This window comes from Rhamphochromis longiceps, linkage group LG17, assembly GCF_057381845.1.
Source record: "Rhamphochromis longiceps isolate RC_006_pf linkage group LG17, R_longiceps_female_GT1.1, whole genome shotgun sequence".
NCBI lineage: Eukaryota > Metazoa > Chordata > Actinopteri > Cichliformes > Cichlidae > Rhamphochromis > Rhamphochromis longiceps.
This window is the reverse complement of record NC_140573.1, coordinates 24,823,828-24,838,065: the sequence shown is the minus strand read 5'-3', so window position 1 is coordinate 24,838,065 and position 14,238 is coordinate 24,823,828. Positions and strand designations below refer to the sequence as shown.

Here is a 14,238-nt window from a genome sequence, read left to right as displayed (position 1 = left end):
TAAACATGGATTTGCTCCGTATGTAATTACTCCTCCTCCCTGAAAGCTAAAAAAACACACCCACTGTTTTTTTAGGTTTTGTTTTTTTCGGTCCTTAATGTGATTTTAATGCTTTGTCACCCCCCTGTCTCACACAAACACACACACTTTTTTGTAGGAAGCAATATGCTGACATTATGCTAAAATAAACGCAGTCACATGGCTTAAGCTACTATGTTAGATGTGATTATGTTTAAGGTAATGAACCTCGTATCGTCAAAATTCTTAGTATGATAATCCTAAAATCTATACAAATCTAAAATTTGTGTAAAAGTACAAAAATACAGTTTAATTTCTATGTTTTAGGAATCTTGGTTCAGCAGATATAGCCTCACTACAGTTGCTGTGCATCTGCAAGCCACTTTTCAACCCACCTTCAACCCCAGATCTTTCTTTTCATGTTTTTCTGACTCTATCAAAGTCATGTATGTTGTCAGCGATGCCTGCTTTTACACTCTGACTCTCGCTGCTTGCTCGTGGTATACAAGGACAGGGAGGTCCCAGAACAAAGTCATACCGCCAAATATAAATCGCTGTAAATAGAAATGAGGATAGTCTTTGAACTGTAGCGTTATCATTATTATTTATATTTAAAATGACTATTATTACTGTAATTAACACCCAGATCTGTCAGTGTTTTATGTGTTTACTTGTTTAAAATGGTTTAAAGTAATAAGATGCCTCTTGGTAATGCTGCTGCTGCCAGGAGATGCTGGAATGAGGGTAAAGCTGTAAATGTTTGTCTACAGTGCGCACAGTTGTTCACGTTCTCTCTCTCTCTCTCTCTCTCTCACACACACACACACACACACACACACACACACACACAGTAATATATGTTGATATAATGGGTTGTTTCCACTTATATGCGCTGTTCTGGAGATTAAAATAGAACCCACGGGTGTATAAATGTGTAAATATTTGTCTTCCCTCTTGAATAGATTCACGGTGTGCTGTCGCTGTTTGCATTGCACACACACACGCACACACACGCACACACACGCGCACACACACAGTGAAATGACCTCTGTATGCTGCCCTATAAGGGCCGTCCTCAAGCCTCTGTGTTTGTGCATGTGGGAGAAAATGCTAGAAGTTAAGCTCTCTCTTTCTCAGACTGTAATCGAAGCCGCATGCTTGGCACTTGGTCGTCCACCTTCCTCCTCTTTCCTCGTTTCCTGCATCTTGATTTCACTCTCTCTTTATCCCTCTTCTCATTCATGTATACATCTTTTTTTGTTGTCTGTTTTGTTGTTTTATAACAGTTTGTCCAAACCATCGGTGTCATAATAGGTTGTTTTCCTCGTCTTGCTCTTCACGTGTCTCTAATTTAAATGGTTTTCTTCTCTCACACTGGCCAAGTCCCATGTAGCTGAAACTGCAATTGGAAACCTGCTTCTTATTTTGTGTCCCAGCAGAACTTGAAGTTGCATCACAAATGTTTTTGAAGCAGCGAGTTCAAGCGAGGACAGGGCTGGAAAAATGTAGCTTTGAGTTTGAAATGTATGCGATCCCTGAGGGTAACTGTACATCATTTCTGTTTCTTAAAAGAATGATACAATGATATATAAGAGCGATAAAACATCTCAAATAGAAAGCGTAGCAGACACTAACACCACAAGGAGATAAACACGTACGGAAGTTCATCAGTGACAAAACTGCAGGGGATTTAGGATTTAAAAGTAAGAAAAAGACGTGTTTGTCAAAATAAATCACATGTTTGTACATGCCTGTGTACTCCTAGTGCCAATTCCAGAAAAGAAAAGAGAAACAAGCGTTACCCACGGGAGGCAACACAAGAGGAAAAGAGTTACCCACCTACTCGGGTACTTATGTTTTTTGCCAGTTTTCCCCCCAAACTGAATATGACGAGTTAATAAATCAATCTAAAAAGGACGAAAAACTGCACACATGATAAAAGTAATGGCCTATATTTTTTCATAATCTTTGTAATCTTAATTTCCTCTTAGCAATTTTTATGCATTGAATAAGTGTTTTGCTAACATATAAATCAGGCCTGCCTGCTTTCATAGCCCGGCTCGATAACTGTGACAGGGGATGGGAGACCTTAAAAAACACAAGATTATTTCCAGATTAAACTGCTTTAAATAGCTTTTATTTATGAGTGAGTGAGTAAGGGTAGAGCGTGGATGAATATCACTGTAAGTGTGCTGCAGAACTGAGGGGAGGAGGGAGCTTTTCCAGCCGAGCTCAGTGCGGAACAAAACAGAGGCACCAAGGGTAGACTATATTCAAACAGACTTACAGTAACTTTATTACCAGTTACTTTATTTTATATTGAATGAAAGTAATGCAGTTTTATCTTATTTCACAATTTAGTTTGGCTGAAACGATAACTGCCTCCATGCCGGCGACTGCTGTAGCAGGACGAATGATGTTTTCTGAATCCTGGCACCGACTCAGAAATGAACGACATTATAACGTTCTGCAAATGTTCTGCAAAAACACTTTAACTACATGGTATAATAACTTCAGAACAGAACATTGTGATTCTATTTCACTTTTGAATCGGTGATATCCACCTTTTAAAGTTTGTGGCTTCTTGGCATCGACGTCCATATTTGAACCCGTGTACACTTCCATTTCTGTTAAATTGCTTCAATTATCCCTTCATACATGTAGTGTTTCTGGACAGACCGGATATAAACTGGTTGGTGGTTTTTCTAGAAACATTATACAACATTTGTTGTATAATAGCGACTGCAAAGTGAGGACTTCATGGTTTTATCTACTGTTTATTGCTTTAAACTGAGTATGTTTGGGTTTATCTGATAGGATAAGACATCAATGTTCTGTTTTCCTTTGTCTTGGGGACCAAAACTGTTGAACTTGGAGGTCTAGTCTGCATGTTTTCTGCATGCTGAGAGGAGCAGAGGAAGGCCTAATCTCCAGCATACTTTGCTTTGGCTGCCTTTTGTTTATTAAAGTCATAACAGCCAATCACAGGGGGGAGATCTACACATGCTCACCTGCCTAAGAGATAAGGAATGTGATGATGGGGGATCAAAGGCTGGGAGGAAGAGGGCTTGTCTGCAAACTTCTGTATGTGTTTGGTAAATGTGTCACCACACTGAGAATCAAACACACACTGAAAGAGAAGCTGTGATTAGTGGGGGAGAGGTTTGAGTATTTGATTGGCTGCTTTAGTCTTCTCTGAGGGAGAGATGAGGGAAACCTCAAGGCAAGGTGCCAATAAAGAGTTTAATAGTCTGTAATTACAGACTGACGGTCGTAGGCTCCCGACGATGTGGCTTTATGTAATTATCTGTCTGATTCCTCCTGCATGTCTGTGACAGGAGTTCAAATTAAACATCCTCTGAAAATTCATAGTGCTTTATTTCTCCTCCCTGCAGCACTTCTCCGAGCTGCTGGACGACCTCTCCCAGGATGCTTTGCTGGGTCAGCTGCTCAGCGACCCCTTCTTGTCCGGGGGGAGAGACTCGGTGGAGTCCATGGAGGAAGACGACGACGCCGACCTGTCCTCGTCTTCCCCTCTTCCGCCCCACATCACCGCTGAGCACAGCTACTCGCTGTGCGGTGACAGCCGACCCCAGTCACCCCTGTCACACCTGACCGGAGAGCACGGCAGCGAAGCAGGTGAGATGCCAACACAAAGATTGTGACTTTAAAGGACAACCAATCAAAAGCACCGGGGTGCTTGTCCTCAAGCTCACAGTGATTATTAATCACAGCTGTTGGTTTTAAAGACTTTTTATTTTTTGATACAAATCCTATCGCTGGGATTAAAAGTGTAGTTAAAATGAACTTCACTGGGAGAAAGTGGAGTCTCGCTGGTCTGGCCCACTTAAATTCAAAATATGTGGCTCGTGATGTAAAATCCCTGCTTTGATTCTCACGTCATCACACTGAGAATCAGACCAGAATCAGAAGAAGAAAGAATAAAAGACAGAAAACAGTCAAACAGCATCTTACCACTAAATCTGCTTTATCAAGGCTTTTATAGCTTTTATTGTGAAAGGACTTTAAACAAAAGTTAAAACTCAAAAGTTAAGATTGCTAATGAAGCATTAATGCTCTATAAACCAGTATTTGTTACCCGTTACCGTAATATTTATGGAGCTGCTCTGCTACTGTTGTTGGTAAGTGTTGGTATTATTGTGTGCAGTGGTAGATAAACCTTAATCTAATCTAATCTCATTGGTAAAGAGCACTAACAGGAGCACGCTTTGCCTCCTCTGCAGCTGAGTCCGATGGCGATTCAGCCGAGTGGCCTATGGAGCAGGAGGAAGCCATTGAGAGCCTCCTGTGTGAGACTCCCTCCCTGCTCCCCACGCTCTCCCTCTCTCTGGCCACCAGTGAGGGGTCCCAAACGTCCGAGGGTTCGGCCCTGGCCCCTGCTGCCACCTCGGTTCAGGTCACAGTGAACCAGAGCAAAGTCATCAAGGTGAGAAACGATGGTTAAATCAGATATTTGTGCTCTTTTCTTCTTCTTTTTAATGTTTGTAACATTTTAACACCTCCTGTTTGTCTTTTCCTCTGTTTGAAGATAAAGGAGGAGAAAATCAGCCCTAAAATTAAACTGGAGCCTCATGAAGTGGACCAGTTCCTCAATCTCTCACCAAAAGGTCAGTTCTTTCCTCTCCTCTCTTTCCACTTGCTGCACTTCTGTAATGGTGTGCTACGAGGACCCCTGCTGGTGATTTGTTTAAATACCTCACAGCTGAGTTTGAAAACCCCTGAGCATCAAAAATGGTTTCTAAATTTAAATTTTTATAATTTTTCTCTGTTTTCTCTGAGACTGAATGAATAGCTAACAATCCAGCCGCTGTGTTTTAGGTCTGGAGTCTCTACAGATGCCTCCCACTCCCCCGAGTTCCCACAGCAGTGACTCAGAGGGCAGCCAAAGCCCCGTTCACGCCCTGCCTGGCCTCTCCTGCCCCACATCCCCCACCAGCCCCCCTCCATCCCAGGCTGGCCTGAAGGTGTCACCACGAGGTGCTTCGTCCTCCCTCTCCAACTCGCCTCTGCTCACCGCTCCTCATGTAAGATTAAAGGAAATTTTAAAAGCCCATCAAACCTCAAAGAGAGCAGAATAGCAGAGTAACGTGTTTCCAGCTGATGTAATTAAAATAACTGGGTTTTTTTGCATAATTTTCCTGCTGTTTTTGCTCTGCAATCCATGAATATTACTGGACTTTCCACCTTTTCCACTCCTTTCACATCCCTTCTACAACCTAATGTATATGTGCAGACTATCGTGCCAAAAAAGAAGTTATAGTGTAAAATTCACAAGCATTTTTTAGACATCCTCCCTCTTTACAAAGTTGTAAACAATGTTTACGTTTATCTGTTGTTTCCTGTAGAAACTGCAGGGTTCTGGGCCGCTGATCCTGACCGAGGAAGAGCGCCGCACGCTGGTGGCCGAAGGTTACCCTGTTCCCAACAAACTCCCGCTCACCAAAGCTGAGGAGAAGGCACTTAAGAAGATCCGCAGGAAGATCAAGAACAAGGTGCCGATGTAGAGCACAGTTCGTATTTTGGATGATCTGAGCAAGCATCCGTGATCATCCGTAAAGAGTCTAAAAGACTAGGAATATGTTTACTGCAAGTTAGAACAAAATAGTTAACAAAAAACAAGAAAATATTTGTCATGTCAGGCGAATTTCTGATTTTTCTACTTTTTCTGATTCTGTTTCCTTCACCATCTCTCAGATTTCAGCTCAAGAGAGTCGCAGGAAGAAGAAGGAGTACATGGATGCTCTGGAGAAGAAGTAAGTCCTTCTTTTTTCCTCTTTCATGTGAAAAACAATGTCAGGATCACTACAAATAGCAAACAGCTATTAATGCTGCATAAACTTTAGTGTCCCCTTTTAGAAAAAATGCTAGGTCATCTAAAGTATCCACATTCAAACATCATCAGGGTGAATCTCGGCATTACCGAGGTGTGCAGAGTGAAAGCAGCTGTTCTTAAACTACAAATAAATCACGCTAGAGTCAGAAAAGGGAGAAAGTGGTGCTGATGAATGAACGGCGTTCAGTCACTGACCCTGCAGTACTGCTGTCTGACCACAGGGTGGAGACCTGCTCCAACGAAAACAGCGAGCTGCGCAGGAAAGTGGAGACTCTGGAGTGTACAAACAAGTAAGAGCAGCACACACGGACTCACAGTCTTAACCTCGTATAGGATTGATTTAATGCACAGTAACGGACCCATTTTAGATCCTTAACTTCTGAAACTACATAAAAATATAAAATTACCACATAGAAGTTAATTATTTCCTGCAAGATGCTTTTAAATTGCCCCTATTGGTCAAACATCAAATTCTCCCTCCTCTTTTGGCCTAAGGTAGGTAAGTAAACTGTCTTCACGAAGCACTTCCAGCAGTTCCAACGAGGAATTTTTCTGAATTAGAGAACGCGAGCACAAAAACAAAAGGATAACTGAGGTGGTAGTCCAGTTATTTGGGCTCTTTACAGATTCAGCCTCTGTCAGTGGCGACACAGATGAGTGAGCGACAGAGGCGATGACAAGTGTGTCATAAAGACTCTGGGATGGTGACAATCAAAACACCAGGAAAGTCATGAGGGAGGACGGGTTCACACCTAAAAATGTCCCTCCCTGGGCGCATGCTGGATTTAACACATCCTTGGGGATTTGGCTTTTTTTCCCTCTCCCTCTGTCTTTGTGAATCTCTAAAGGCATCTGTTTTTATATCACGCAGTGCAGCTGAGAAAAGCACGGAGAATGAGTGGGGAAACACTGACTCGCTTTTATTATTTGCAAATAGAGCTGAATCAAAAGCTCCCCGTGGATGTGTTCAGCTGCAATTTTGCATCCATGCATAATCATGAGGCTATTTTAATGTGAAAAGCTCACCCTGCATCAGATAGACAGCGCTGTTTGCTCTCGTTATGCATGGATGAACCGTGCGTGCACCCACTGAGTGCACTGTGTTAAGTATAGCTGCCTGGAACACAGCTGTTCTGGGGCTTGTTTTGCACTCAGTGGTTAAAGTGGGCTTTGCTGTCAGTGTCAAAAACTTAATGAACCAGTTGCATGCGTGGTGTGTGTGTGTTTTTTATTCTGGGACACCTGGACAGCCAGCTTATGTTGTCGTTAAGCTCAGTTCCTTATTTAATGAAGCAAACGAGAAAGAAAAATTTCAGAAAAATGTTTGACTTGTGCAAAAATAAACAGCAGATTCTTCACTAAAGTGCAAATTCTGGATTTTACAATAAGGATGCTGATGTAATTTACTGCGATATCATTCACATTAACATGCAGAATGTGTGGGCGCACAATTCAATGAGTTTGCATAACTTTTATAGACTGTATATAAAAGATGGAAGCCACCATGAAGTCACCCAGTGGGTTTGTACTCTGTATTTTGAAGCTTGCCACCTTGTTGTTTTCAGTGCCATTAAGGCAATTCTTTCAAAAAAGCTCAAACAACACAAACAAAGAAGAGTGGTACAGTTAAGCAACTCCGATTAGCAAATATGAGGCCCGGTACACAACTACAGCTCCCCCTATCTGTCAATCACAGCAGCCAATATCTGGATAAATAATATTTATAAAATAAAAACACCACCATGCACTTATGGTGGGGGTAATGAATGGGGATGGGGGTGGGGGAGGGAGACTATCAATCGAACCCCAAATTGTAAAACATGCTTATTACTACTGTAAAATGGACATTTTAACATGTAAGTCTATGGGATCTGACTCACTTTGGAAGTCGGCCTCAAGTGGCCAGATGAGGAACTGCAGCTTTCTGATGCTTCCACAGTGGCTTCATTTTTCAGTCCTGGAGATGGCAGTACAGAAGAGTCTGCAAACCTGTTCAGATTACAACAATGTTTTTTTGTTTTTCTAAACAAAACAGAACAAATCAGCACACACATAACAACTAACAATGTCTTTGCATGTTAAAAAATTAATAAAGAAACAAAAGTTAAAAAAAAATATGGAGAAAGGTTGTTCAATGAATAGACATTGTGTGTCTGAAATGATAAGCTGATCCTTTCTCCCCTGAGAAATTAAATTTTAAGCTTTATTTTAAAAATATCTCATGGATCGTGTCATGTCAGTGCGTTCTAAGCTGTTTGCTTTCATTTCACACTTACATTCAGTTACACTTACACTGAGTGTAGAGACAGAAACAGCTGGACAAAAAACATCAAGGTAGGAAATTTAAAAATAATCATAGAAAACCAACAGATTTAAAGGATCGAGGTTAACTGGGTTAGCCGTGTCAGGTATTATGTTGTGTGTTTTTAGCTCTATTGTTGGTTTCTGGTCACGAGTTCTAGCTTAGACACATTGTGTAGTTGTTTTTTTTGTATAGCTAACCCTCTTAGCACTTTGTAAAGAGAGGCTTTAGAAACTGGGCTCATACTTTGGTGTCCCGTGGTGCGAACGCCGTTTCCAGCACTTTGACAAAACTGAGAAAATGTTCGAGGCAGTCTTCAGTGTTGACACACAGATCACAGACCCACAAACAACTCTAAGCCAGGAGTCGGTGTGTTTTGTGGTCACCGAGTTCAAAAATGAGTCGGAAGAAATGTAAAGTGAGGCAGGTGTTTTATTGTGCTAAGCTGTAATGGTTTGCACTGTCTTTACGCGATACATTAAATGCAGATTGTCTATATGGTGAAAAAAGCATGCACGATGCACTCAGGTGTGTGTGTGTAACCTCTGTGTGTGTGTGTGTGTGTTTCTCCACAGGTCTCTCCTGCAGCAGCTGCAGTCTCTCAAGGCAGCCGTGGCAGGAAAAGTTTCCAAGTCCTGCAGGATGGTTGGCACCCAGACATCATCATGCTTAATGGTACGTGTGTGTGTGTGTGTGTGTGTTAACAGAGATTGTGCTGATGAAACATTGATTAAAATATTGAATTAGAAACATCTGCTCCCATCGTTCATTAGCAGCGTAGCATTATGTGTGATTCATAATTTATTTGCCTCTCCCTCCCCTCTCTCCACCCTTCTTCTTCTTCTTCTCTTTGTGTTTGTCTCTCTGTAGGTGGTTGTGTTGTGTTTCGCGCTGTTTTCGGGGAGTTTTTATCCCAGCAGCTTTACGCCACGCTCCACCATCACTGAAACGGGCCTCGCTTCCAAACAGCTGGATGTCAAAGAGTCCTACACAGCTACAGGTAGTCACACTCACCAACCCGCACTCTATACACATGTTTAATACACCTTACTCAGCGTAGTTACAGCGTGATTTAGCCTAATCACATGCCTAACGTAAATGCAAAAATATAGTATTGTTGGGACGGTTAAATATTAATGTAAATATGAGAGGAAAGTATGAATATATTGTACTTGACATAGTCGGGTTTTCTGCATGAAAACAAAATAAAACTGAACAAAACAGCAAAATATGAACACAAATAAATACCCCAGATGTTTTTCAAAGATGTTTGCTAAACAGCTTTTTGCTGGCAGGGCAGATAGATGACCTCAGATGAACTTTAGAAAAGTTGATGGCATTTTGTGTTCCTGACTTTTTCCTGCTTCCATCAAAAACATACAATTGTACATTTGTCCAACGGCTCTCAGAGGCAGAGTATCACCATGGTTACGCTGATACTTTGATTACACAGAAATGTTTGCATTTTCCGTATGAAGCCGTATATTCATGCGTGTGGAGCTGAGACGAGTGTGGACACACACCCACAGTTCGAGTCACCTTTCCTGGTCATTTCAGCTTAAGTGACCTGCCCTGCTGTTTCCATTGTAATGAATCATTAGTTCCCAGCTATTAAACTTTGGTGGTCCATTATAACATTGCTGCTAATCAGATGCCTCCTACAGCTACAGAGACTGATTAGTGGCGTTGACCTTTCACTGCATCCTCTCTGCTTCCTCCCACATGCACGCACTTTTTCTTTTGTAAGAGAAACCAGATATAATTTTCTTAACAATCAATTTCAGTTTCCTCTCCCATCCTGCCCACATGCACACACACTCACACACACAAACCCACAGGCTGCACAGTCTTTTCACCAGGCAGACAATAACATGTGGTGCTACACAGTTATAAAGTGTGTGTGGGCTGGTGTGTGAGTGAGTGTGGAACTAAAAATGATTTTCCTGACACCACACAGTCATACTTTCTCCTCACAAAAATTAGGCACTAATAAGCACTTATCCCCAACTTTTAGTTAAGTCGAGGAGTCTGTTATCGACTTTCGAAGACGAACAGCCGCACCTCCTCGGCCTGGGTGGTGAATATCCCGACCAATGGGAGGACACGCCAGCCGTCGTGATGGCAGCGTGGCGCCGCTCAGAGCAGCAGAAACTCAGGGTTGAGCCCACCAGGATGGAAACACACCCACCTTTCAGGAATAAAAGCAACGACACACAGACGTCAAAAAACCTGCTCCTTCACCTGCACAGGTAAACACACAGCACGATGAGGAGTACTCGGATGATGATGATGATGATGATGATGATGATGATGATGATGATGATGATGATGATGATGATGATGATGATGATGATACTGGGAGTAAACAGAATACCTGAACTCGATCAAAAGAAAGAGTTCACCCACTTTAACTTTCTCGATAAGATTAAAACCTCACTTTTCTCACAGATTTACCATAGATACAATTTTAATTATGATGCTCGTGAAAACGCAGATAACCATGACCTGTAATAACTAACACTACCTCCTCTGAGCACACTGGGAGTCTTGTTTTAATCACAAATCTTACTCCTCTGCATTTAACCCATTCACCCAGTGAAGCAGTGGGCAGCCATAGCGCCCGAGGAGCAGTGTGTAGGGACGGTACCTTGCTCAGGGGTACCTCAGGGTAGCCGATCAGTGGAGTCGAAGCCCGACCTTCCGATCATGGGGCAACCACTCTACCTACTGAGCTATCCCTGCCCTAAGCACATTGAGTTTAGGTAGAATGAAAGTGCTATATAAGTTAAAATTAACATCAGCCTCTATATCCAGGCAGGTTAGCACAGCCAAACATCGATCCGCCCACCATTATTCAACAGTCTGACATAAAGCCAGGTCATTAGTCCTCAGCTGCTAACCCAGTTTTGGTTCATTAAATATATTTAGGTTGGGTTTTGGTTATTGTAGTTTTGTTTACTAATCTTAGTTTAGTGGAGAATTCTGAATCCAGCGGCGCGGTTGTGTTGTGTGGCCTTCGTCTCCGCGCTGTTTATAACCCAGTCAGACACCTCAGGTCATCAGGTGCAGATCTTTTCAGTGTTCGTAGAATCAGACCCAAGTGTGCTGAGGGGGCCTTCAGTGACTGTGGTCCTGTTCTTTGGAACAAGCTGCCTGCTGACCTGAGATCAATCATCTGTGCTGACATTCAAAAACAGACTCGGAGCCTTTCTGCTCACAAAGACCTACACTCAATACCCGTGTGTGTGTGTTTTCATGTATTATTGTGCTGCTTTCACTGCTTTAAGCCACTGAAAACCTACACAGGTTTTTGTGTTTGTATTTTCTGTTAAGCGCATTGAGTTTAGGTAGAATGAAATGTGCTATATAAGTTAAAATTGACATTTTTTGTTTGTTGTTGCGGGGGCTCCCATCCGCCTTAGTTATAGACCATCTTTGTATGTTTGGATGGTTAAGCGTTTGCTGAGGTGCAGCAGAGTTTTGGCGTCTTATATGTTGGCTTCCTTTGAGCCTGACACAGAGAAGACTTTATTGTAGTGAACTGAATCTCATCCAGTTGTTCTGTGTCTCTCAGGTCTCTGGAGCAGAGGACGAACGAGAGCAGAAGTAAAGTGATAGAGCTGGAGAGAACAGTCAACGAGACTTCCTGAGATTTAAATTCACACCAAAAAAAACCCCAATCCTTCCTCCTTTACTCCCCACGATGACCTTTGACCCCTCTCTAGAGCATGGTTCAGTGTCCTGGAGCAAACCTCATATAGAAGCTTCCACTGCTGATATTTTAAGGTCATTCTTTTTAATGCCATCTCTGCTTAATCAGATACACTGTAATGGTAGGAATAAAAAAAAAGAGTAGAGGGGCACTGGTTGCCTTAATTTCTGAACTAAAGTTGCACTGAATAGTTTTTCACAAGTCAACTTACCAGTTGTAGTTGTTTTAATTGATCCGGCTCGAGACACTGTGTTTAAAAATCACACTTAGAGAATTTCAAAGAGAGTGTGGCATTTATTCGAGGGGTAATTATATTAAAATATGACATGTGAGGCTTTTTACAGGACACTGATGAGAACCGTTTATATTTATAGACGCTTTTGTTGATGTTTTTTTTTTCAAAATTTATTGCTCTTTATTGCTATTAAATGTTTTTATTTCATTCCAGTAATGCGTACAGCCCATTTTTATACTTGTTTGTGTTCATACTGTGTTTTGTCTTTTTATTTTTATTGTACTCTTTTTATATATTCTTTTTTTTTTTCTTTTCGAGGGCCTAGCTTGGGGTTGCTGCACTCGTGTAACATTTTTAACTGGGTTAAAACAATATATTCAATCTACACTCACATTCTTTCTATTTCCTCAAGGAAATACTGACTGAAATGTTCAAACCCAACCTGAAGTGGGTTATTCTCGTTCATATTTGGCACGTGGGGACCCCGTTAGATGGTCTTCGGTTCTTTTTGTACGACAGTCACCGTGTGCCAGTCAGAAGCTGATATTTGAGACGTGGTTTCCTGCAAAATTATTTTATTTTTGTTCCTTTATAGGTCACGTTTGCCCATTTGACCTCAAAATGCAAAGAGCTAACTGAGATGATTGATACCACTGTCATACCTGCATGATTAATATTGAGCTTGAGCTAAGCTAACTGCTTCTTATTTACTGTTTAGACACTGCTGGCCTCATTCTGGCGCTGAGCATTGTTTAGTGAGGTTTTAGCATACTTCGAAAAGTTTAGCTCATCTGAAAGTGGCTATGAATGGTATCGATCTCATCAGACTCTTGGTGTAAAATCAGATTGGAATAGAAAAAAACAACAGCATGTGATTGGACATTTAAGTTGAAACCACGGATTCAGTTTCTGTATCATGTTTTTTTGTTTTTATCTTAAATCCTGCAACACTTTTGCCTTGCACACTTTAGCTGTCAGCTCCAGGAGTCTTTTACAGCTATTTTACAGCATTTGCCAAAAATATTTCTTTCGAGAAATGGGAAAAAAAAGTTTCTATTTTTGTAAATATGAGTTGTTAATAAATGAGAACGTCTAAATGTGTCTGGGATCTGTAGTTTGTGAACCAATCCATTATTCATTCTGACTCTATTTTGGGCTCTGTGCTGTTGATAAATTATGAACGTAAGACGTCTTAGCCACAGGCTTTGTCCTGACTTTCTGTTTAGCTTAATTCCAGATCACAGTGACTTTAAAGTGTCTTAACTGTCCATCTCAAGTGTGTTACACATAGGTTTTAAATGTCTGAGCTTTGCTGCCGTCAGCTGTATGATACCAATCAGTAACAGAAGCTTTTTAAATTAAAGTTAACCCCAGAACTCGTGGTAATTTACAGCTCAGGATTAAAAACAACAGTTTTTGACCAAATCTACAGACTGTAAAGCCAAAATATGCATTTGAAGCTTTGTCAATATCAAGAAATGGATTTGTCAGCTTTCAATGACGCTCTTTACACATTTCTCACTGCCAGAACAGAAAGATCATCAGAGACTCGAGATGAGCACGCTGCCCTTTTGTTACGCCAGAAAACTTTTTTCCAAATAAAATTGAATTTCCTCGCTGCTTCTGTGTAAAACCAGCCTTTCTGTCTTTATGCTTTCAAACAAATAAAGTATTTTCCTTAGTAAAAGCATAATATTCACGAGTTTGTGTGTTCATTTGTTCGTTCTTTTTCAGTCTCTCATGTCGACGGTGTCATTCCTTTAAGTCAAGAGTCATTGTGTTTTACCTCTCTTGCAGAAAGTGTGCTGTGATAAGTGTTTGCATGGTATAAATATTCTGTACCACCTCAACCAGTTTGATCACAGCCGTATTACCGAATCTAGAACCAGACTAACATATTGGTTGACTGATGCTGATGCTAATTCTGGGCTATTGCCAGTAACTTACTCAGTATTTACTGTATGCTGTACAATATTTACTGATTTAATGAAGTTGACTTATAAAACACAAAGTAATGAATGGATGTGGTAATTAAGAAAAGGTATCATCACTTATTTAGCTCCATAGTGAGTTGCACAAAGATACAGTTTTAGTAAGTTTTTTCTGTCCACCACCAG

At 41.2% G+C, this 14,238-nt stretch overlaps 1 protein-coding gene across 1 annotated transcript in view; it reads left to right on the top strand.

Moving 5' to 3' along the window:
- creb3l2 (cAMP responsive element binding protein 3-like 2) overlaps positions 1-13,646 on the top strand; it is a 35,769-nt gene extending 22,123 nt beyond the window's left edge. Inside the window, exons 2-12 of the mRNA XM_085386090.1 lie at positions 3,414-3,657; positions 4,263-4,465; positions 4,568-4,646; positions 4,858-5,063; positions 5,385-5,531; positions 5,734-5,792; positions 6,094-6,162; positions 8,750-8,849; positions 9,045-9,174; positions 10,189-10,423; positions 11,749-13,646. Of these exons, the coding sequence (XP_085242216.1) occupies positions 3,414-3,657; positions 4,263-4,465; positions 4,568-4,646; positions 4,858-5,063; positions 5,385-5,531; positions 5,734-5,792; positions 6,094-6,162; positions 8,750-8,849; positions 9,045-9,174; positions 10,189-10,423; positions 11,749-11,824 (1,548 nt within the window). The 3' untranslated portion in view covers positions 11,825-13,646. The remainder of the gene's footprint in view (positions 1-3,413; positions 3,658-4,262; positions 4,466-4,567; positions 4,647-4,857; positions 5,064-5,384; positions 5,532-5,733; positions 5,793-6,093; positions 6,163-8,749; positions 8,850-9,044; positions 9,175-10,188; positions 10,424-11,748) is intronic.
- Positions 13,647-14,238: the final 592 nt, after the last annotated feature.